Below are 23,393 nucleotides of genomic sequence, written 5' to 3' on the forward strand. Positions count from 1 at the left end.
TATGTATTATTTTTTTAGCAGGGACATTGCACATTAATAAACAATGCTGTTAATTCACCACAGTTAGCCAAGAGGCTTTTTTCCCTCTGTAGTCCCTCGAAAGATCTGGTAAATTCACCCTGAAAACTAAGTATATTTTTAAATAATCCATGCCCTTTTAAATTAAGAACGGACATTGAAAGACCTCAATTCTTTTGGCTAATTAACCATAAACGTTATGATAAATGAGTTTCAAGACGAATAAGATATCACTATTTGTATTGATTACAGCCCTCAGTCAATGCCAGAAAAGGAACCCTTTCATGGATATGGAAGTGCCATGCCACAGCAGGATAGGATTTTCCCTGCACTCTATAACCAAGAGCATGACAATAACTCTCCTCTACTGTTTAATGTCCCTGCTTAACAGTCGGTCAAGTTGGAAAATAGATCAGAACGAAGATATTCAGTTGAAGTTGGACAGAATCATGGATGGATGAGGACAGGAGGACTCAATGATCGTAACCGTCCACCAGCTCAACACCACAGCACTCCATTAGCCGGCTACACAAAGGAGAGTCAGAGCATGACAGACTTTGTGAGATTCTTTGCTCGCCGCGAACTTGTCAGCACAGAATTGTTACAGTTTAACGATTGTTCAGGAAGCTTTAGAGCCTGGCGAGCTTCGTTTTTTAACACAGTCAGAGGCCTAGACTTATCGGCTAGCGAAGAGATGGACCTGCTAGTCAAATGGCTAGGAAATTAGTCTGCTGGTCATGCAAGGCGGATCAGAGCAGTGCATGTGAACCAACCTGAAAGAGGGCTAGCCATGGTGTGGGAAAGACTGGAACACTGTTACAGATCACCAGAAGCTATTGAGAGCTTACTCTTCAAGAGACTTGATGGGTTCCCCAAGTTAACGAACAAGGAATTTCATAAGTTGAGAGAGCTGGGCGATCTGTTGATGAAGGTTCTTTCTGCCAAGGCTGAGGGAGATCTACCGGGCCTCGCCTTCTAGATACCTCACGTGGCGACAACCCCATTGCACAAAAGTTACCATACAACCTACAAGAAAGATGGATAAGTGAGGGAACCAGATACAAATGCCAAAACGGTTTACCATTTCCACCATTTTCCTCTTTGTGGACTTTGTCTGCGAACAAGCAATGACAAGAAATGACCCCAGTTTTGATCTTACCATGTTCAACAATACCCTGTCTTACTCAAACGCCTGCCTTCAAGCAAAGCAATAATAGAACAACTATTTCAGTCCATAATACCAACGTGTCTTCCCCCTCCAATGCAGAGATGACTCAAAAGATGACTGAGGAGCCTGGCAGACAGTGTCCTATCCATAGGAAGCCTCATCCTCTGCAAAAATGTTGCAGATTTAGAGAGAAATCCCTTGAATATCGTAAGGCCTTTCTTCAGGAAAATCGGATCTGTTACAGATGTTGCGCCTCAACATCACATATTGCCAGAAACTGCAAAGCGAGCGTCAAGTGCTACGAGTGCGAAAGTGAAAGTCACAACACAGCCCTACATCCAGGACCCCCAACCTGGAAGGCAAAGGCCATTGACCCTGCCATAGGGTATGGCGGGGAGGATAGAAGTACACCTGCTGATATTGCAGCCCTGTGTACCAGCGTCTGCGGTGGGGAACTGAGCGGCAGGTCGTGTTCGAAGATCTGTCTTGTTAGAGTCTTCCATTCAAGTTATCCAGACAAAGCAGTAAAGCTTTATGCCATCCTCGACAATCAAAGTAACAGATCACTTGCTCGCCCAGAGTTCTTTCATCTTTTCAAGATGCAAGGCCCCAAGTCACCTTACTCACTGAAGACATGCACAGGATCACAGGAGTGGTAGGGACAGCTGGAAGAAGAGCGAGTGATTTCCAAATCGAATCCCTCGAAGGGCAGGTTTGTTTATCCCTCCCTACGCTAATTGAGTGTAACCAGATTCCTAACAACAGATCAGAAATCCCCAGTCCAGAAGCTGCGCTCCACCACGCACACCTGGAATCTGTAGCTCTTCAGATTCCTAAGATGGAAAACCATCTGCTTCTCCTTGGAAGGGACATAATAAGAGTACACAAGGTGCGGGAACAGATCAATGGTCCTCACGATGCACCCTATGCTCAGAGGCTCAACCTAGGATGGTTCATCGTGGGAGACGTCTGTTTGGGAAATGTTCATAAGCCATCCATGGTGAACACTCTCTTCACAAGCACGCTAGAGAACGGTCTTTCAACCTTGTCCGAATCGCCTCCTCATCAAAGAAAGACACAGCGACTTTACGTCAACTGACCCCACACAGAGCTACTTCAGTGATGACACCGCCTGTGACAAAGGAGAAGACCATCTTGGGTGTACAGTGTTCCAAAGAACTAAGGAAGATAACAAAGTAGCTCCCTCGATTGAAGACAAGGTCTTCTTAAAGACCATGGAACAAGGGTTCCGAAAGGATGATGCCAACAACTGGGTTGCTCCTTCCCCCTTCAAGAGGCAGAGGCGACATCTTCCAGACAACCGATCACATGACCTTAAACGTCTCTCTCCCCTCAGGAGCAAAAAATGCTAACCTATTACTGCACCGAAAATCACTCTTAGCTCCCTTATTACTTATCCTAGCTGCACATGCAACACATCGTTTATGATCTTAAAGAAACAGAATCTAACGGTGCCCACCTCAACACTGAAAGATACAAACTCGCAACATTATCAACAAAAACGTACATCAAAACAATTGGCGCTAGGTAGCCCACAACGCTAACATGGCTTACCTTCATCTTTGTCTGGTCTAAACTGGTCTTCAATGGCATTAAAACTATAACAACGATGATGTAGTTAATCCATAGGTTAATATCCAATGTGGCTGTGTCCTCTTTGAAATGTTCTGATAATCTATAAGCAATAAAACTGCAATTCCGTTGAAAAAAAGTAGAGCAGGCCATTCCTAGGCTCTGTAGCTTCATTGAATGCGCGAAGACGCCATCTTTTTTTTTTACATGAGTGTGTGCGGGATGATTTCCCTTCGATTCTTTTGGCTCTAACGATCAGAAAGAGATGTCACATGTCAAAATCAAAGAAGGGGGGCCAGAGATATGTAAAATCCACCGAAATGGTCCCAGAAGAAGGTTTTTTTGCTAAATCTAAGTCTAAAAAGGTCAAATATCACTTGTTTTGCATCAATCTTGATACAGGGTACTTATCATATGTTGTACTTTGGATTCCTAAAGCTTTTAGTCTACTAACCCATCATCCAAGGTTAGTTTTCACTATAAGTATAACATATCTTTTTGACGGACACTATAATTTACAGTTTTTTACCATGTTCAATCTGAATTTTCTTTAAAAATAAAAAACATCTATATTGATTCTGACTTTTTTTACATCCAACTCACAGGTTTATCATTACTTTGAGAAAAAAGATTATTAATTTTTCACTTTTAGAAGGGAAGATATGGTCATTTGTTCTGGGAATGTCATTTTCGAGCCTGAACCCTGAAAAACAGGCTTGGGGCTTAAGAGGTTTTAAAGGACATCAACAGTCTCTAGTCCTTGATGGTGGAAGGTGTTTAGCTGAAAGTCAAATTGCACAAAAGATATGTGCACGTAGGACGACACAAACATGATTATCCTATTTTAACCATCATTAAACAAAATATAAATAATACTAGTAATTGTACATAGCCACAGACACACAGTTCAATTATACTCTATGATACGGAGATGATTTATCGGCAGCTTTTGAAATGTACATGATATGGACCGGCAATGTATTCCAGTTGACCGTGGCTCTGCATGTGACTGTTTTCTGTTTGATATTTGATTTAGTTTTGTGTGATATGAACCTTCCTTCTATTGCATGTCGTGTTTGATGGTTATGTTGAGCATACTGCTATATAAACATATGTATTAATATATGTGGTAAGTGTGTCACTGTAATATTTCTGGAAACATTTTAACATTGCATTAGTGTACCTCTGTCTGACAGTTAGCCAGTTCAGTTTCTCCAGTGTTCCCGTCACTCTGGGAGCTGATCAGACTGACACCAACATGCCTCGTATACTCAGAGAATTAGTTCTTAGGGAACCAGAACTTCTTACAGTACGGTCGCTCAGAGGTGGTGACTTGATTTGTCAGGATCACGTGTGATTTGATTGTCCTCACGTCACCGCTGTCCCGTTGACCCTGCAGGGCGAGGCTGAACCGTTTGAGGAGACCAACGTGGACCGGCTGATGAGCTCCCTGGGTTACGGAGGCGGGTCCACCGGCACCGGCAGCCTGGGGGTGAAAGCTCACCGCGGCTCCGACTCCTCCACACTCAGCTCCCAGCCATCCATTGATGAAGTTCGCACGCAGATGCACATGTTGCTAGGCAACGCCTTCAGCCTGGCACCTCCGGACCACGACCCCCCTTCTCCTCCTACCAAGTACATTTACACATGATTTATTTATAAGCACATCTGCATGTTTTAAACTACAGAATAGAGAGAGTAACAGGATGTCTGTGACCCCACGCTGTTTTTCATAAAGTACACCAGAGAACAACCAGAGAGAGTGGAAGTGTTACTGTCCACTAACGTTTTTTTTAATATTCCTCTCTCTTAAAAGCAGCCACCACCATCACCACCACCACGCCCACAGGGCCTACAATCCCTCCCACACCAGCCACTATAGCGACGGGGTGACCAGCGCCCCTGGGACGATGAACCATCCCTGTGGGGGCCGGCAGAGGAGCGGCTACGAGGACATGCACCAGTGCAGCCTGCCTAAACCGGTGAGAAGCACTATAATAACAATAATAATCACAAATAATAATGATACATTTTATTTGGAGGGGCCTTTCACGACACCCTAAAAGTCATAAAGTTCTCTAAAAGGTTAAAAACACCAAAATATGACTGTTCGAGTCTTTTGTTTTTATTTAAAGAAAAAGGCCAACTTTTGTCACATAATCATGACCTCTCTAGTCGAGACTATAAAGAACTACATTACCCACGCCGTCGAGACACAGTCTCTTTTGTTTTGATTTGTTGGACTGTTGTGAAGGCTTATTTTCTTTGTTGAATGTGTGTGGAAAGTTTATAATTTTATTGTGATTAAACGCGAGTCCGCATCATGGGAAGCCAAACAAGTAAACGACTGTAAGTTAAAATAAATAAACAAATGATAACACCTTAGCACTGTCTGTTTAAGGCGTCTAAGCGGCTTGATGGAAACCAAGGAAGGAAACATTGACGAAGGTGTAAACATAAAAAGAGACATTTTAAGCAGACCCAAATGAGAGGGAACAGGCAATTTCAGGGAAACAGAGAAAAAATAGAACTATGAGTCCAGTTCTTGAAGTATGTAATTGTTTGTTTTGTAACTCTACCCTAATACAATGGAGGTAAATGAAATTCCATATGTGGTGCTGTTGACAAGCAGATAGGGTCAGCAACCACACAACCTTTAATAATTCCAAAATTCCAAATTGTAATTTGATCCTTAAGAATGCAGAAATGCTTACTGTTAGTGCTCTGTGTGCAGCTATTCAGTAAGAGAGAATTAAAGAGACGTGGATTGAACACCCACCACCAACGACAACAGCCTCATGCAGCTCCTGTCTGCTTTTATCTTTGGTTTTCTTCAATCAGACAACCATCTTATTTTCTAGCCTTCTTTGTTTGCCTGTTGTTCCTTTCCCTCTTTTTCTTTATGTTTCTTACTGTCCAGAGTCCAGATGCTAGTGAATATTTCTCTAAGTTTTATTTTTGGCTTTTGCAGGGTTTCCGCTTCACCCAGCTTCCTGATATGGGCATCGGATCTCCTCCGCCTCTGATCCCCTCCAGACCAGGACCCCCACCTGGGACCTCATTACGACGGTAGCACACAAATACAGACACACAAACATTAAAAAAGACAAACCAATTTAATATAAGTTCAAGGTTCAAGGTTCTTTATTGTCAAACTAACATAGCTACAGAGTAATTATGTCGTTGAAAGTCTTAGGTTACAGGGTTCTCCAACAATGCAACACAATAATACAGATAAGCAGACAATATTAAAACAATATTAAAATATACTATATTAAGAGTAATACAAAAAGATAATAGTTTTTAAAAAAGTGAGAAAAAAAAGTGGAATAGTGCAATACGAGTCTATATACAAGTTATTGGAATGATATATTAGATAATAGATAAATAATTACTAAGTAGCAGATGAATGTTCAGTTGTTTAACAGTCTTATTGCTTGTGGGATGATGCTGTCTCTAAATCTGGTGGTTTTAGTCCTGATGCTGCGGTACCGCCTGCCAGACGGCAGCAGACAGAACAGTTTGTAGCTGGGGTGATGGGGGTCTTTTATAATCCTGAGGGATTTCTTCCTGAGCCGCTGGGAGTAAAGGTCCTCCATGGATGGCAGCTCCGTCCTGGTGATGTGCTCTGCAGTTTTCACCACCCTCTGTAAAGCCTTACGATTGAGGGCGGTGCAGCTGCCGTACCAGGCCGTGATGCAGCCAGTCAGGATACTCTCTATGGTGCACCTGTAGAAGGTCAGGATCCTCTCTATGGTGCACCTGTAGAAGTTGCAGAGTATCCTGGAGTCAATTTTGAACCTCCTCAGCCTGCGGAGGAAGAAGAGCCGCTGTCAAGCTTTTTTGGTGAGGGTGGTGGTGTGAAGAGTCCATGCCAGGTCCTCAGTGATGTGGACACAGAGGAACCTGAAGCTGCTGACTCTCTCCACGTAGTCCCATTGATGGCGATGGGGGCGTGTCCCTCTCTCTGCTGCTTCCTGTAATCCACAATCAGCTCCTTTGTTTTGCTGACGTTGAGATGGAGGTTGTTATCCTGGCACCAAGATGTCAGGTTTTCAACCTCCTCTCTGTACGCCATCTGATCTGGCCGATGACGGTCGTTTCATCAGCAAACTTCATGATGGTATTGGAGCTGTGTGTGGCCACGCAGTCGTTAGTGAACAGGGAGTAGAGGAGAGGGCTGAGCACGCAGCCTTGAGGGATTCCGGTGTTGAGGATGTGATGTTTCCCACCCGCACTGCCTGGGGTCTCCCCGTCAGGAAGTTCAGGATCCAGTCACAGAGGGCGCTGTTGAGCCTGAGGTCTCTGAGCTTGATGACCAGCTTGGAGGGCACAATGGTATTGAAGGCTGAACTGTAATCAATGAACAGCATTCTCACATGTGTTCCTCTGGTCCAGGTGTGAGAGGGCAGTGTGGATGGTGAGGGCTATGGCGTCGTCTGTGGACCTGTTTGCTCTGTAGGCAAACTGCAGGGGGTCCAGAGAGTCAGGGAGGGAGGAGGTGATGAATGATTTGACTAACCGCTCAAAGCACTTCATTATAATGGAGGTGAGTGCTACTGGGCGGTAGTCATTGAGGCGAGTAATTTTTGTCTTTTTGGGGACAGGAACGATGGTGGAGTATTTGGAGCATGTGGGGACTACAGACTGCACCCTGAGAACACGGCCAGGGGTGCCATCAGGTCCAGGAGCCTTGTGTGGGTCAACCCTTTTAAAGGATTTGCACACATTTGCCCTGTTTTAAACAAAAGGGCAGGGCTCCTGATCCCTCTCTGCACCCCCAGCCTGGCTGCTCTCGAAGTGAGCAAAAAAGCTGTTCAGCTCATCTGGGAGCGATGTGCAAGCAGGCACTACCGCAGCACCCCCCGCTGCTCCTTTGTAGTCTGTCATTGTTCTTAGTCCCGCCCACATGTTCCGGGTGTTACAGCCTTTGAAGTCAGACTCCACCTTCTCTTTGTACTGTCTCTTTGCATTGCTGATTGCTCTCCGGAGTTCATACCTAGAAAACCTGTACTCCTCCTAATCTCCAGCTATGTGCGCGATAGTGCACGCTTTCAGCTTGGTACGAACCTCGCCGTTTATCCAGGGCTTTTGATTTGGGAATGTTCGTACAGAAACCTTCGTTACCATGTCATCGATGCATTTCCAAATGTAGCAGATGACCGTGTCCTTGTGTGTGTTGATGTTATTGTCCTCAAACACACTCCACTCCATAGATTTGAAGTAGTGCTGCAGAGCTGAATCTGACTCCTCACTCCATCGCTGTACAACCCTTGGTTCCGGTCTGTGCCGTTTAAAGGTGACCTATCATGCAAAATGCACTTTTGTACGTCTTTTATACATGAATATGTGTCCCCGGTGTTCCAGGGAACTCACCAAGTGTCAAAAAACACAATCCTCTCTATTTTCCTCCATACCCAAATCTCTTAAAAAGGGGTTGCAACGAATCTGATACAGACTGATCCAGATTTGAACACTTCTATGACATCACAGAAGTGGCGCTACGGCTATTGGGCCAACTCCACCAATCAGGAGGACACAGCCACAGACATTGCCGTTCGAAAGCGCTGGAGAGGATGTAGTACATATGCCAGGCCTGTAGATGGTGCTGTTCTCACAGAAACAGCCCATGCAAAGACAGTGTTAAATTGAGCGAAATGAGGAATGGCTAAAATGCATGATCTGTTTGGTATTTTGACAAATAAAAAGTATAAATATGCCTTATATAGGTATGGTCCTACACTATATTATTCAAATATAGCATGATAGTTCCACTTTAAGTTTCTGCTTGTAAGCAGGCAGCAGCAGCAGAGAGATGATGAGATGAGATGTGATGAGATGTGGTCTGATTTGCCGAAGGGAGGGCGAGGGAGAGCCTTATAACCATGTTTGAAAGGGGAATAAACATGATCCAGTATATTTTCCCCGCGTGTCGGACAGCTGATGTGCTGGTAGTACTTCGGTAGGACCTTCTTCATGTTAGCGGTGTTAAAATCCCCTGCTACAATGAATGCTGCTTCTGGCCGTGAAGTCTCCATGCTGTCTATAAATCCAAACAACTCTCCTAGTGCCGTGCTGTTGTCGGCGAGTGGCGGAATATACACAGCTGTTATTAAGTTGAATCTCTACCACAACTTTATATCCACTTTGCTGTTAGCATTAAAAATAAATGCTCTCATGTGGCTTTAAAAGTATTCCTGGATGACTTGACAGCCAATCAGAGTGCAGCACTGGGGCTAGTAACAGTATCAGATTATTCATATTTGGAGATTGCAAAGGAACAAAAAATTAAAACTAATGAATTTTAATCAGCAATCACATGAGTCAACTCTCCTCCCTTTCCTCTCCCTCTCAGGCCCATATGTTAGTCCGCTTCATTTGATCTGAGCAGCTTCTTCATTTAAATGCTGTTGCTGTGCACCATGTTGCCGGGCACTTTAGCACTGCAGAGAGTGATTGACTGTTCTGCTGTTTATGGACTGCAGGGAGGGGCGTGTCTGCCATCTAGTGGACAAACTGAGAAAATAACGCTTAACCTCGTAAACAAGCTCCCTCTGTGATGTACTGCAGAAGAAAGCAATACAAATATATTTAAAATAAACAATTTAACTTTCAATATTTGTATTTTGTATGGCAGATACATCGCTGTTGATTTAAATGGTGTGTGGCTTACTTTTGTTGCTGAAAACCAGGAATAGAAAGCAGTTAATGAGTCAGCTTGGATCAGATCCTCCATGCAGGGACAGTGCAGTGTAATTGCTCCTTAGTATGCACAGTGACGCATTAGTGTGCACAGCACTGCATTATGGTCCAGGGCATTAGCTGGCAATGACATCCTCTGCCCTGCAGCGTGCGGCTGTAGTGTAGCATGTTCCAAATGACGAAATACACAATATATAAGAAAATATAAAGACATCCAAAACATTTAAATAAATATTATATCTCTTTTTGAAATAATAGTTGTAATTTTTTCTTTGATTCATCTCCCTAGCATCTGAATAATATCTTTGTAGACCAACATCTTTAATATTCTCCTCCTCCTTATTAGTAGAGGAACAAACCCCCAAAAAAGGCTTTAGTTATCGAGATACCCCTACCCGAGGTAGAACAAAGCACAACCATGTTTTTTCATTACTTTAATATCTGTAATATATGAAACGGATTGTTGTATACAAATATTTTACTGCAAAATAAAAAAAATTGGTTGATGTATGGAACCTTCCCATAACCGAAAATAGTGAAAATGTAGGCTCCTCTGAAGGGGGCCATGTCAACCTTATCACGTGTATATCTGGAAATAAGGATCAGAATGTCACCAATTTTGGTTTATATGTTCAGGGTGAGGCAAAGCATACACTAAAGCACATTTTGTACCAATACCTTTGTCCATCTTTGTAAAATATACAATCAAACACTGATACAATTTAGGCGGAAATGAAATTTGAAAGGAAAAATCCAAAAGGTATGTTTATACTTTTCTGTCATTATTAAAGTTAGGAGACCAATCCCCAAAAAACCTTATTTATATGTACCAAAGAGTGTTATCTTATGATAAAAGTTGGTTATTTGACCATTAGGGGCTGGTAACCTCTTCTGTCACCAGCCCCTAACAGGTTGCTAGTGCAGCAAGGTCTTCAAACTGACAAATAGAATGGATGAACGAAAGGACACAGACCATAGATTAAGGCAACAAACAAGATTTAATATAATTATTTTTATATAATATATACAATAATAAACCCATCTTTATCATTCTTAATGCATTTATCTTTATATTTAGTTAATCTTTGAATTAACATGGCGATAGGCCTACTGTTAGCCAACAGGCTTGCATGACAGCATTTTCATATGACATGAATGAACATTTTTGACTGAACAAATCAAACATTAGTTCAAATTAAACCATAAATTCAAAATACATACACAGCATTTAGTCAAATTTGCTTTATAAAGTCTATTATTGTTCTTACATTTAATCCAGGTATATCAGGGAAAGACATTTAGCCTATTGGATTTAGACTAAGATTTGCCTTATAACATTAACATATATATATACACATACACATTTGTATACACATACACACATATATATATATATATATATATATATATATATATACACACATACACATATGTAGGGAGACCAATCACCAACAAAAGTCTAAATATACAATTAATATAATAATACTGTTTCATATAATAAAACAGTTTGGGGAATGAATTGATGTACACACACACCTCATTCTAGCCAGCATCAGTTGATTCCGTCTTCAGTAACCCATACACTTAAGAAGACTAAGACTGCCAGAAGTCTGTCTGCTTAATATAAAGTGTGGAATCCTTCCTGAGAGGCTTGACGGTAAGATCTGCTTTTGTCAAACACAGAAAAGGGAAAATATCATAATAACAAACATAAAGCAAGCTAACCAGCTTAATGTTTGTTAAGCTATCTAGCTAAGTTTAGCTCATGTTTAACTGTCAGTTTGTTCCAATTGCCAATCAAAATTAAATTGTAGTAATTATAGACTTTGCGTATAAATGTTTTCTAATTGTGTCCCATATTTTATTATCAGAAAAACTTAATGAACATAACAGAAAATTGTAGATACATTTACCTTAAAGAGCATCTTGCAGGGTTTTTTTTTTCTACATTTATGCTTAAACTTGCTTGAAAATTACAATTAAAAAAGTGAATGTAGGATTTGATATGTTTTACGAGATATAAGGGCAGGAATTCAGAGGGAAAGGAGCAATTTTGAGCTCTGCTCTTAAAAACGGCTTTTTTTTAAGGTCGTACGTCAAACGCGTCATATTACATCACAAAGGGTAAACATCTCCGCTCTCTGACCGCGGGTATAGTTAGTAGTTGCGTTGAGTAGAGCGGTTGTGTTTTAGTGAGCTGGTATTTTTCGGTATTTTTACATTGTATTTCACCATTTGTAATCATGGTGCAGTATTGTGTTTGTGCAGGTTGCACAAATACCAGCCTGTCAGGACATCGAGTCCACAGTTTCCCTCACAGGAAAAGGACCGGAGCTAGCGTTCGTTCCTGGGTGCGTTGTGCATCCACCTCCCTGCAGCACATACTCTCCACAGCTTTATCAGTAAACCGTATTACTTCTCTCCCCCCCCCCCCTTCGCTGCTCTCTCTCTCTCCCCTCCGGTACGCGGCACCGTAAGACATAGTGTGGAGTTGCATTAGGTAACGCTGTGGTGGCTGTACTGCTCCAGCCATCTCCTTTGTGTTTGTTTGTTTCCCCCTGTCTGTGTTGTTTGTGTGTGCGTGGTGGCTGTCACTCATGGCTCCCGGCTCAACCTCCACTCACCTGCTGCAATCAGCTGTGCACCCTCCCCAACTACACACCTGCTTTCCATCAAGCCATTTACAACGGCATATCAATGGAGGCTCCACAACCTTTCTCCGCCAGATCGTCAAGTATCAGCCGTATCTCGCGTCTCCCCTCCGGTACACAGCACCGTAGTGTGGAGTTACATTAGGTAACGCGAGATACGGCTGATACTTGCGCATTAGTTTCTGTTATTGATCAGTATCAACAGTCCTGCCAGTAACGTTACTATATTACCAATGCTACTTTAGTTATAGCCTGATATATGATAGCTAACTTTACAATGTTGTGATGTGACGTTAGCTAACATTCTGTAGCTAACGCCGGTCACTCACCAAGATAGCTGCCCAGTTCTCCACTGGTTCTCCTCACACCACAGCTCAATTTCTCTCCGATAGCCGTTATTTCTTCTAATCCTTGGCTGCTCCTGGTCTCTTGGACGCCTAGCAGGCTCATAATTATAAGGTTGTGGTCCGTCATATGCATTCGAATATTCATGTTCAACTTCTTCTGTGTCTTCTGTGTTGAAACTAGCATTGGGATCCATGTTTATTAATACGTTACACCGGCCGCTCTCCCCCTTGTTTCCCCCATGTTACGTCACACGCGGGAGGTCACGTGCCGAGGCTTTTTTATGCGGAAATGAACATTTCTTACAAAAACGACGCCAGATGTCACTGAAGTGTATATTTCTGTATATTTTTTTTTTTAAATCTAGTGTATTCATCATTTTCCTACACATTTATTCACAGGTGTCTTTAAACTGGAAGTTGCTCTTTAAATATATTTTGTTTATATCAATGTAAGTTAAGCTAGCTAGCTAGCTAAGTTTATTTTGAGTTTATCTTGAGTTTAGCTGTCAGTTTATTCCAACTGCCAATCAATGTTAAATTGTAGTAATTATAGACTTTGCATATAAATGTTTTTAATTGTGTCCTATATTTTATTTTCAGGGAAACTTAATGAATTTAACAGAAAATTGTAGAACAATTTACCTTTTAATATATTCTGTTTGTATCAATGTTAGCACTAGCACTCCCCTCCACAGCAGAAACCAACTTGATAGCTTAATGCTGAAGGGAGGAAATGAATCATACTTAAGATAGTTTTATATCTGTTTTATATGTTAATAATACATTTGGATTAGATGAGCGACCAAGAAGAGGCAGACACCAGAATAGTGCTACATGCCATCCACCTTGCAAAGACATACAAAAGAGTTATCATCAAATGCGATGATACTGATGTCCTTGTGTTACTGTTGTATTATGCAAGTTGCAGCATGTTTGGCTCAGCTTTAGTCCTGATGCACAAAGGCAAAACAGGCAAAGAGAGGTTTGTGCCCATCAAAATGATCTGTGAAAAGCTAGGGAAAGCCTTATGCCAGTGCCTCCCAGCTTGCCATGCACTGACAGGGTGTGATACAACAAGCAGCTTTTTCAAAATTGGAAAATCAACTGCTTTCACAAAAATGCAGAAGCATGTGGATGAGCTGAACGGTCTAAGTCACTTTGTTTTGACAGGAAACCTGGCGGACTCATTACCTATGGCCCGACATTATTCACTCATTTTGTATGGCCAGAAGAATCAGAAAGGGCAACAGTGTACAAGCCTGGATGAGTTGAGGTATATACTGGCATCGACCTGAGACATGCCTGCCTCTCAACTTCCCCCGACTGAAGATTCATTTAGGCAACACGTACTAAGAGCCATGTACCAAACTGCTGTTTGGTGCCACAGTCACCAAAAAAAAACAGTGCTTTGGAGTCCTGTGGGGAAAGGTTAGAGGTTGATGGAGGGAGTCATGCAACCAGTGATGTATGAAAAAGCGGCAGCACCTCAAAAAGTGCGAGATTTAACAAATCTCTACTGCAAGGACAAACAATGCAGTCAACAGAAGAAATGTCCTTGTTTTGCAGCTGGATTGCCATGCACTGAATTCTGTTCCTGTGACTGTCTTGAGTGCGCTAACGGAAGTGTGAATGACAGCATAGTTGCACACTAGAAAAAATGTTGAGTCATTTTGTAACTGTATATAATTGATGATTCATTAAGGTTTGAATGTATGATTCATTTTTGATTTTTCCATTCATTGAGCCGAAATCTCTACTTTAAATGTTAAACGCTGTTTAATGTGCTTGCATTAGTGTAATGTAATTTCTGTCTCATTCTATGATATCTCTCCTTTTCTGTAGGATTTATATGTTTATGTATATATTTAACATTGATGTATGTTAATGTTATTAGGCAAATTTTAGGAATGATAAAAAGTAGTCTAAATCCAATAGGCTAAATGTCTTTCCCTGATATACCTGGTTTAAATGTAAGAACAATAATAGACTTTATAAAGCAAATTTGACTAAATGCTGTGTATGTATTTTGAATTGATGGTTTAATTTGAACTAATGTTTGATTTGTTCAGTCAAAAATGTTCATTCATGTCATATGAAAATGCTGTCATGCAAGCCTGTTGGCTCACAGTAGGCCTATCGCCATGTTAATTCAAAGATTAACTAAATATAAAGATAAATGCATTAAGAATGATAAAGATGGGTTTATTATTATATATATTATATACAAATAATTATATTAAATCTTGTTTGTTGCCTTAATCTATGGTCTGTGTCCTTTCGTTCATCCATTTACACCTATAGGGCCCATTCTATTTGTCAGTTTGAAGACCTTGCTGCACTAGCAACCTGTTAGGGGCTGGTGACAGAAGAGGTTACCAGCCCCTAATGTTCAAATAACCAACTTTTATCATAAGATAACACTCTTTGGTACATATAAATAAGGTTTTTTGGGGATTGGTCTCCTAACTTTAATAATGACAGAAAAGTATAAACATACCTTTTGGATTTTTCCTTTCAAATTTCATTTCCGCCTAAATTGTATCAGTGTTTGATTGTATATTTTACAAAGATGGACAAAGGTATTGGTACAAAATGTGCTTTAGTGTATGCTTTGCCTCACCCTGAACATATAAACCAAAGTTGGTGACATTCTGATCCTTATTTCCAGATATACACGTGATAAGGTTGACATGGCCCCCTTCAGAGGAGCCTACATTTTCACTAATTTCGGTTATGGGAAGGTTCCATACATCAACCAATTTTTTTTATTTTGCAGTAAAATATTTTTATACAACAATCCGTTTCATATATTACAGATATTAAAGTAATGAAAAAACATGGTTGTGCTTTGTTCTACCTCGGGTAGGGGTATCTCGATAACTAAAGCCTTTTTTGGGGGTTTGTTCCTCTACTAATAAGGAGGAGGAGAATATTAAAGATGTTGGTCTACAAAGATATTATTCAGATGCTAGGGAGATGAGTCAAAGAAAAAATTACAACTATTATTTCAAAAAGAGATATAATATTTATTTAAATGTTTTGGATGTCTTTATATTTTCTTATATATTGTGTATTTCGTCATTTTCTTTCATAATGAAGGTATAGTTGCAAATGATTATCCTTATTACTAGGGATATAAATCTGGTGGGGAAATATTAAATACTTTATATATTTATTTTTGGCTAGCCTAAGAGAAGGGGAATTTGTTTTGGTTGACCTAAAAGGGGGTGAATTTAAATAAACTGAGATTATTATATTTAATACATATTTGATTATTTGTGTCCCTTCTTGGTTTTCCTCTGGAAACATTTGTTTTCATGGCTTCAGTAGGTTATGCAGTGGAGTCTGTTTATGCCCATGACTGAAGTAAACTATACTTGGTGTATGCATAGGGATACGTAATTGAATAAAAAGAAGAAAAAAACATGTCTTATCAGTTCTATTTTGTCTATCTTTTTGCAGCAGAAACATAAGTACTAAGAGTTCAAAGCTGATTTGACCGATTCGACCTATCCGTCCCTCTCTTCTATGTTTGAGCTTGATTTGAGCTGCTGTATTAAAACCCTGCAGTAAAAAGCATGCAAATGTATTTAATAGTTGTGTGATTGCCATATGTTCCCTCCCCTATCAGCTCCACCCCTGATGTTAGTCTGAAGCCCCGTGTGTCAGAGGCCCCCGACCTGCAGGCCCAGCAGCACAACGGGGCCCCCTACCTGCCGCTGTCCCGGACCCCCTTCCCCGCTGTCACCGTGGACCAGTCCATCTCCAACTACTCAGGTATGAGACTCAGAACACGGCACATCGGCCAACGCTCTTACATCATCAACCCCTCATGTCTCTAAAGATTTATGTTTAAAAGAAGCGCGTTTTTCAAGATAGAAAAGAACAGCTTTTGATCAAATCAAGCGCTCCCTCAACCTACAGCCAGTGTTGGAGGGGTTTTTGGACTTCCCTTTTGGAGAGCTGTCAACAGCTGTAGTTGTTTGTAGCTGCTCCGGCTGTGAGCCCCTCACCCTCATTGCACCTCACTATATTCTGGGTTATAATCCACTCACATATGATATTGTGTTTACTATAAAACATTTACAAGAGCACAATATTGTATATCCTATTCATGATCCTCTTGATCTCAAAGTAGTGTAATTAACTTAATTGAAACTTGTTTCCGTTTATGACAAATTGCCGTAAAAAGTGATGTTGCCCTTTTTTTATCAGAAGCATTGCAGCAGATTATGGAAGTGTAAATAATACTAGTCAAAATAATTGTGATTATATATTAGGCTATCATCACACATGATCATTTGTATCCCACCCATCCCACCCAATATAACAAATCGCAAGTCAACCCCTAAACTCAAAAAATAAAAAGTTGACTTTAATGAAATGTATTTTGTCAACAGATTATTGTATTAGGTTAGTTGAACCTAATTTTTGTTTTTGTTTAAACGTAATATTATTGCTTCCAACTACAACAACTACAATTATGTGTAATCTTTTGCCAAAATACACCGAAGTCAACGTTTTATTTATTCATGAGTGTGGGTATGACAGAGTGCTGCTGTTGAAATGCATTATAAGTGAAGTTCATTTGCTAAACAAACGTCTACACCTGACAGGAAACTCAATAACAGCCGTCTACGCTATATCTGCCAACCGCCCCGGGTACTCGGATTACTTTGTCATGTCGCCGCCGTCCTCATACCGGAGCCCGTCCTGGATGTCCTACCCCCCCGAGCCAGAGGACCTGCCGCGGCAGTGGAACGACACACCAGTGAGACACACACACTTATTTTAATGTTGTACTTTAATACACGACAAGCTGTAAACACTGGTGTCTGTTCAGTGTGTGAAGCATGTCCTCTCTTGTCCCCGCAGAACTCCCGCCATCTTGAAACCATCTGTTGAAGCTCTGCGGCGACACTGAGGGGGAGCAGCGCACACATCGGTGGGTGGGAACATCTCAGCACTGCTGTGTTAGGTTGTCATGGTTTATATTGATTGGAGAGGGGTTTTTTATATAAAAAATGCAATCTACACCTCAAGATGCTGGGCACCTAAGGTGAACATTTTGATAAAGTTAGGTATATTCGTTCATTCATTATTTTAGGAAATGTTCTCTATTTGTAGAAAGTAAAAAAAAATGTTTTTCAAAACGGTGAAATATAACCCTTAATTTGATGCAACAGGCTGTTGTAAAGAACAAACAAAGAATATGCTAATAATCGCATATGCTACACTTATAGAACAATCGATATGGTAATATGATCACTACTTTATTCAAATGTAGCAATTTAACTAATATCATTTTACATAATTTATGCGATAAGGAGTTTTGTAGAGGGAAAACACAAATTCCGGCGCTAGCAGACTTGCTAATAGTCAGTTTGCAAACTCACAATTAGTCGCTAAGGGGACAGAGAGAGTTCACACAGTTTATTCAAATAAGTATTTTGCATACATTATTCTTTACTGGAGCAGTTCAAACAGAGGAGTATATATAAAAATGGAAAGTGGAACTAAGTTAAAAATCGAATTAAGCGTATTTTATTTTGGACTCTACGGTTCTCCATCCCCCAATCTCCAGCACTGTCAGCTTGCTATTGGTCAACAACACCATTTATAAAGGTTCAGAATCAAAAATCCTTTATTCATCCCACAGCGAGAATCCCTTTCATTATTACAACAAGGGGACAGAGCAGACAAAAGCACTTTAAAGATTAATAGCTAAACATATTAAATAAAAACAATTAGTGAATCTTGATAGCTCAGTGGTCAGAGCTGTCGTCCAATTGCTGAGTCCGCTGCCCAGTAAGTGGGTTTGACTCTGGCTCACAGAACTATGAGGCAAAGCCCCCCCCCCCTTTCAACACGGCATCTATCAATAAAGGCACTCTATGGCCCATACAAATATCTTTGAAAATAAGTAAATACATTTCAAATAAAAGAAGAGGCACATATGAATGAAAACAATTAAATAAGTATAAATCCATGCTACAAAATAAGCAGCATAATGAAAGTGAATGTATAAAAGTTAATGAAGTGGCAGCCAGGGATAACATGAATAACCTGTGGAAATAGGATTGTATGTTTGACATAGCAGTGAAATTGGTTACTAAAGCTGTTACCTTTTTAAACTCTGGTGTGTCCAGGCCTTTTACTGAAAGGACACTAATAGTATCTGCTGAGTACTGCATGAACATACATGTTATATTTGACCGATGTGTGTTTCTCCAGGTGTCTCTTTGGACTTCCCTCTCACTGAAAACTCTCTGGAGCTTTACCCCCCCACCCCCCTCCTTCAGTTCGGCCAGGCTGTCCTCCTGTCGGATTTATTAATCACCCCTCCCCAACCCTCTCTCTTCTCAGCCTCTTCACCTGCAGCTCGCAGTGTTTCTCATCCTCCAGAAAGCCCCTTCATCCTGACAAAGCTCTGCTTCAGACTCCTGCTCCCTGAGCCCCCCAGCCTCACTGGCCCCTCTTTATAGACCGCCTCTTTCGTGGGGACTACCATCATACGCCCCCTCACACTGCTGAACTGAGCTGCGTGAAGCTGCACAGGGCGAAGTTTCAACTCGCTTTTTCTGCCCCAGCAATCATCGTACAGTACCTGCCATCTGCCCAGCAAACGAAGGCCCCCAGCGCTGCGCTACAAGTGCTCGAGGGCCCCAGCTGTGGCCCCAGTCTGCTCCTCCTGAACCGGACTGGACCATCTTGGACTTGACTCCAATTTCCACCAGAAAGCCAGAAAAAGCTGGACTGACTTAAAACTGTGCTTTTTTGATGAATCCACAATTCCTACTAACATTCTACAGCTGGTTAATATGTGTAGTTTAGGTGAGAAAAAAAATATATTTATGGGAAAAAGGAAAAAAAAAATCTCTCGTCTAAATTTCTGTTTTTGGATATTTGTGTGCTTTTGTCTTTTACTTTTGTGCATTGATTATTATCAATGGATTACTTTACAAAAAAAACATAGCGAGTGTTTCTCTTTCACTTACCTTATTTCAAGGCAAAAAATATATTACATTCTTCAAAATAGAGAAATCGGCGGCTTAGTTTTCTGTGGTTATGATGTCATTTCTGTACTTTTGAAAAATAATTACTTTGTTTTCTCTTCATCAGAATCAGTGTTGAAAACAGGAATTAGTCACAAAGTTCTGTCCATCATCTGATGAAGTTATGAAGTTTTTGTCTGCTCATCATTAGGCAGACCTGTGTCAAATGTTCTGATTGAAATCGTCAAAAGCAGCTCTGTTGTAGCTTTGGGTTTGTTTTAATACGGCGGCCGACAGGGGCAAACGTGCTACATCGGCCCAAAATATTTCCGTTAGGAGAAATGCGCTGCAGTTTAAAAAACAATGCAAATGTAAAATCACAAATGTGATAAAACATGCAAATAAAGAAACTTCTTCACCAACTTGATGAAACATGCGCAGCATTTACTAAAAGCACTTTGTATACAAAATGCTGCAAGAAGCTAAAAATTCAAAGGTAACAGGAGGGGACATGAGTGCTTGTTGACGTCGGGAATTATGGAGTTGGCCAACTATCACCCTGTCAGAGTTAGCCTGTTTCATAATTGTAAGTGTTTTGTCAGTGGATTTGTAATGACCTGGTTAGCTACGTTAGCTAACTAACGGCAGATCTGCAATAATACCGGCAGGATTCATGTGATTACATTTTTTAAATAAGCCGATAAAACTTAACATTTCCTGTGACAGTTGGCAAACTTTATATTCCCCAAATGTCAACAAGTGCTACGGCCAAACTGTGCATCACTTTTTAGGTTCCCAGTTTCCGTGTTTTGAGCTTCTAGCAGCGTTTTTGTATTTTGCAGTGTTTCGTTTATGTAGCGCATTTAGTAAACGCTGGGCATGTGTCTTCAAATAGGTGAAGACATTTTCTTCCTTTGCATGTGTTTTGGCGCATTCCTGTTTTTATATTTACCTCATCTTTAAAAGTACAGCGCGTTCCTGCTAATGGAAGTGTTTTGGACCACTGTCGGCCACCGTAGTTTAGGAGATAAAAACATTTGATAACTTGGATTTGAACTGATTTCACTTCTGGTTTGAACCAGGTCTGTTCCAATTATGTGAACACACCAATTATTCTTAGAAAGATGTCTAATGTATTTTACTGTGTAAGGAAACTTTGATTTTTGGTTCTTTTGGTCTTGATGAAGAGGAATATTGGCTCACTGGTGTAGTACTGTTGGAGAGACTCGCTGGGCTCCGATGAGACGTATATGTAATGATTAAATATATTGCTGTATATAGCAGAGGATTAACGGAGAGATTTATGCAAGTACCATGGGAGGGATGCTTCGCTTTGACATTTATTCTGACGCCATTTTTTTTATTTCAACTGCGTTTATGATGAAAGACTGTTTTTGAATTTCCTGGACTTTCTGAAGGACGCACACATTTCAGTTTCATCTGGATCATGTTTTTTCACTAACATCACAGTATTACTGAACCAACTGATGGAGTGCTTAGAGTGGCATGCACCAGAAAGGCAGACTGCATTTACTGAGCTTTATGTTTGAACAAAGCTTATATATCCATAAATAATGCAATTTTTTAGTACAAAGAATGTCTAAATTATATTTACCCTCATTTTTTCTGAGGAGTAAAATCCTATAAGCGCACTGTATGTTAGGCTCCTCATCATTTAGATGGTTCTAAAGGAGATTATAGCCATATGTTTCTCACCAAGTGGATCGAAAACAGCTAAGATATACAGTGTTGTGTTAAAGGTGGGGTAGGTAAGTTTCAGAAACCGGCTCGAGATACACTTTTTGTTATATTCCATAGAATGCTCTTAACATCCCGATAGCAATGAATATCTTAAGTGCTTTGACAAAAAATCAATAAAAAAATGTCATCTGTGGAACCCGTAATACTGTAAAAACTACAACCAATCCGTTTAGCCGGGATTGCCTTCCATCTCGTGCACGCACAAATGTATCTCGTGCCCTCATTGGGCGTGCCATCATTGGGCGTGCATTGCAGCAGTACTTCAATGACTCGCCACAACAGGCGGCTACTTTCACCATGGCAGAGTTAGGTTCAACATCGTCTACTGGTCGCAAAAGAAAAAATGTAACGGAGCAAATTAAGAACAAAAAGAAAGTGGAAACTAGGAGAAGTCAAACCAGAGTCAATATCGGAGTTGCTTTGGCTGTGTAGTATTGCTAACCTAGATGTGTTTAGCTTTGCCTGATATGTAACGTTACTGCAGCCTGCTCTCGCGGAGGAGGTGCTCTGTAAGGAAGTCTGAAGGAAGGGGCGGATTCTTTTTGGCTGTGTACTTTCCAATTTTAGTGCACTCAAGCCGGTTTCTGATACTTACCTACCCCACCTTTAAAGTGGCAATTATAATATATTAGATAGAAAAGATATAGCAGGGAAAAGAGACTAGTATAGATAGAAGAGGTTAATAAGTATAGTTTAACATGCACTTAAACAAAAAAAATATATCAATGCAAAAATGCTGTTGTATAGCATTGAATATTAAAATACTATAAAATATACAAACCATCTTGAAATGACCTTAAACTAAGACCGAACCTGTAAATGCATACAGTAGAAAGATGTGGAATATACCTTTTCAACTAAAATACGATACACTTTATTGAACGCTTGTGAAATAGATTTTTCCCCAAATTCTTCAATATGACTGCGTTAGACCAAAAATAAAATGCCCAGTTTAAAATACTTAGACCGTTGAGACAGTTATATAGGGACTTACAATTTGCATTAAAATGTTGACAGAAACATTTATATAGGATAAATACATTTTTCAGACACTTTTGGAGTCAACATTTCTTACAGGGTGGAGAATTTACAATTTCTACGGCCCTGCCTCTAGATTTATGATTCAAGTTTGAAAACTAAGGGAAAATAATTTAGAATATACATTTAATACTAGGTCTATGTAGAAAGTAACACTGATAATCTTCTCCGGTTCAGACCTTGTTCAAAATAACCCCCCTTTCTAAATGTAGGCCTGCGCATGATAAATATTTGATGTGGATGCAGAAAGCAAAGGAATGAGATGACAGTACTGGAGCGTTGTGAGCGTGCACGGTGCTATTGGTTTTTTGAATAATCATTTTCAACACTAGATCTGGAGCAGCTAGCATATTTAAAGTCAAATACAGTGTATAAACCCATTTCATGTTGAAAAGAAAACACTTCCACTCATGTTTATTGTTTTATTTGAATCCATGTTGAAGAGAAGGGTGGGTGGGTTTTGGTTTTTCAAGCAGAAATGAATTTGAAGAAGGACAACTGATGCTGTAAGTTGATGTGCAATGTTTGTGCTTTACACGGGTAGCGGCGAGATGCTTTTATTGACGAACGGACTCTGGGATGCACTGACCGTTTATTTTCTGCCGTTTGAGCCAAGTCATGATGCTGTGACATCATGGCAGCGCTAATGATGTCACACTATTGTCACTCGGGTGTTGAGGAGCTCACAGTGACGACAACAATAAATGCTGTTGGATGTAGTTATGCAGAACACTTTTTGGTGAATTTAAACAATAAAGAAAAATTACCATTCTGGGCTTTTGTGTTTTTTTTCTCTTTGTGTGTCTGCAACTATTTACAACTACTTTCCTATTTTGGATAACTTATATTTTCAAGTTATTTGGTTGAATTTGGTCTTCAAAAAGAGTGAATTTGGAAGAAATCATTGTATTATCCTTAAAATATCTCCCCTATTTATTGCATTCTTTATAAAAGTTGTACTCAAAATCTCAATAAAAAATCTAAATAGCAAAAGGAGCCCTATATTTATATCAATATCTACATTATAATATCTATGTATGTGTTAATGTTATCTTTTTCTTTCTCGCTCAGTTTGTATATATCCAATCCAACTTTATTTCTACCGCACATTTAAAAACAA

General features: G+C 40.3%; 1 protein-coding gene across 5 annotated transcripts in view; it reads left to right on the forward strand.

The window, feature by feature from the left end:
* kiaa1549la (KIAA1549-like a) overlaps window positions 1–23,047 on the forward strand; it is a 202,899-nt gene extending 179,852 nt beyond the window's left edge. For 2 of the 5 annotated variants that reach the window (XM_079680850.1, XM_079680854.1), the window contains 7 exons: window positions 4,179–4,414; window positions 4,596–4,761; window positions 5,751–5,848; window positions 16,111–16,256; window positions 17,096–17,250; window positions 17,355–17,424; window positions 18,714–23,047. In XM_079680850.1, coding sequence (XP_079536976.1) covers window positions 4,179–4,414; window positions 4,596–4,761; window positions 5,751–5,848; window positions 16,111–16,256; window positions 17,096–17,250; window positions 17,355–17,384 — 831 coding nt within the window. In that variant the 3' untranslated portion in view covers window positions 17,385–17,424; window positions 18,714–23,047. The remainder of the gene's footprint in view (window positions 1–4,178; window positions 4,415–4,595; window positions 4,762–5,750; window positions 5,849–16,110; window positions 16,257–17,095; window positions 17,251–17,354; window positions 17,425–18,713) is intronic. The other 3 variants (XM_079680851.1, XM_079680853.1, XM_079680852.1) reach the window with 3 other exon arrangements.
* The last annotated feature ends 346 nt before the right edge of the window (window positions 23,048–23,393 follow it).

The sequence above is a fragment of the Notothenia rossii genome (assembly GCF_949606895.1).
Source record: "Notothenia rossii genome assembly, chromosome: 5".
NCBI lineage: Eukaryota > Metazoa > Chordata > Actinopteri > Perciformes > Nototheniidae > Notothenia > Notothenia rossii.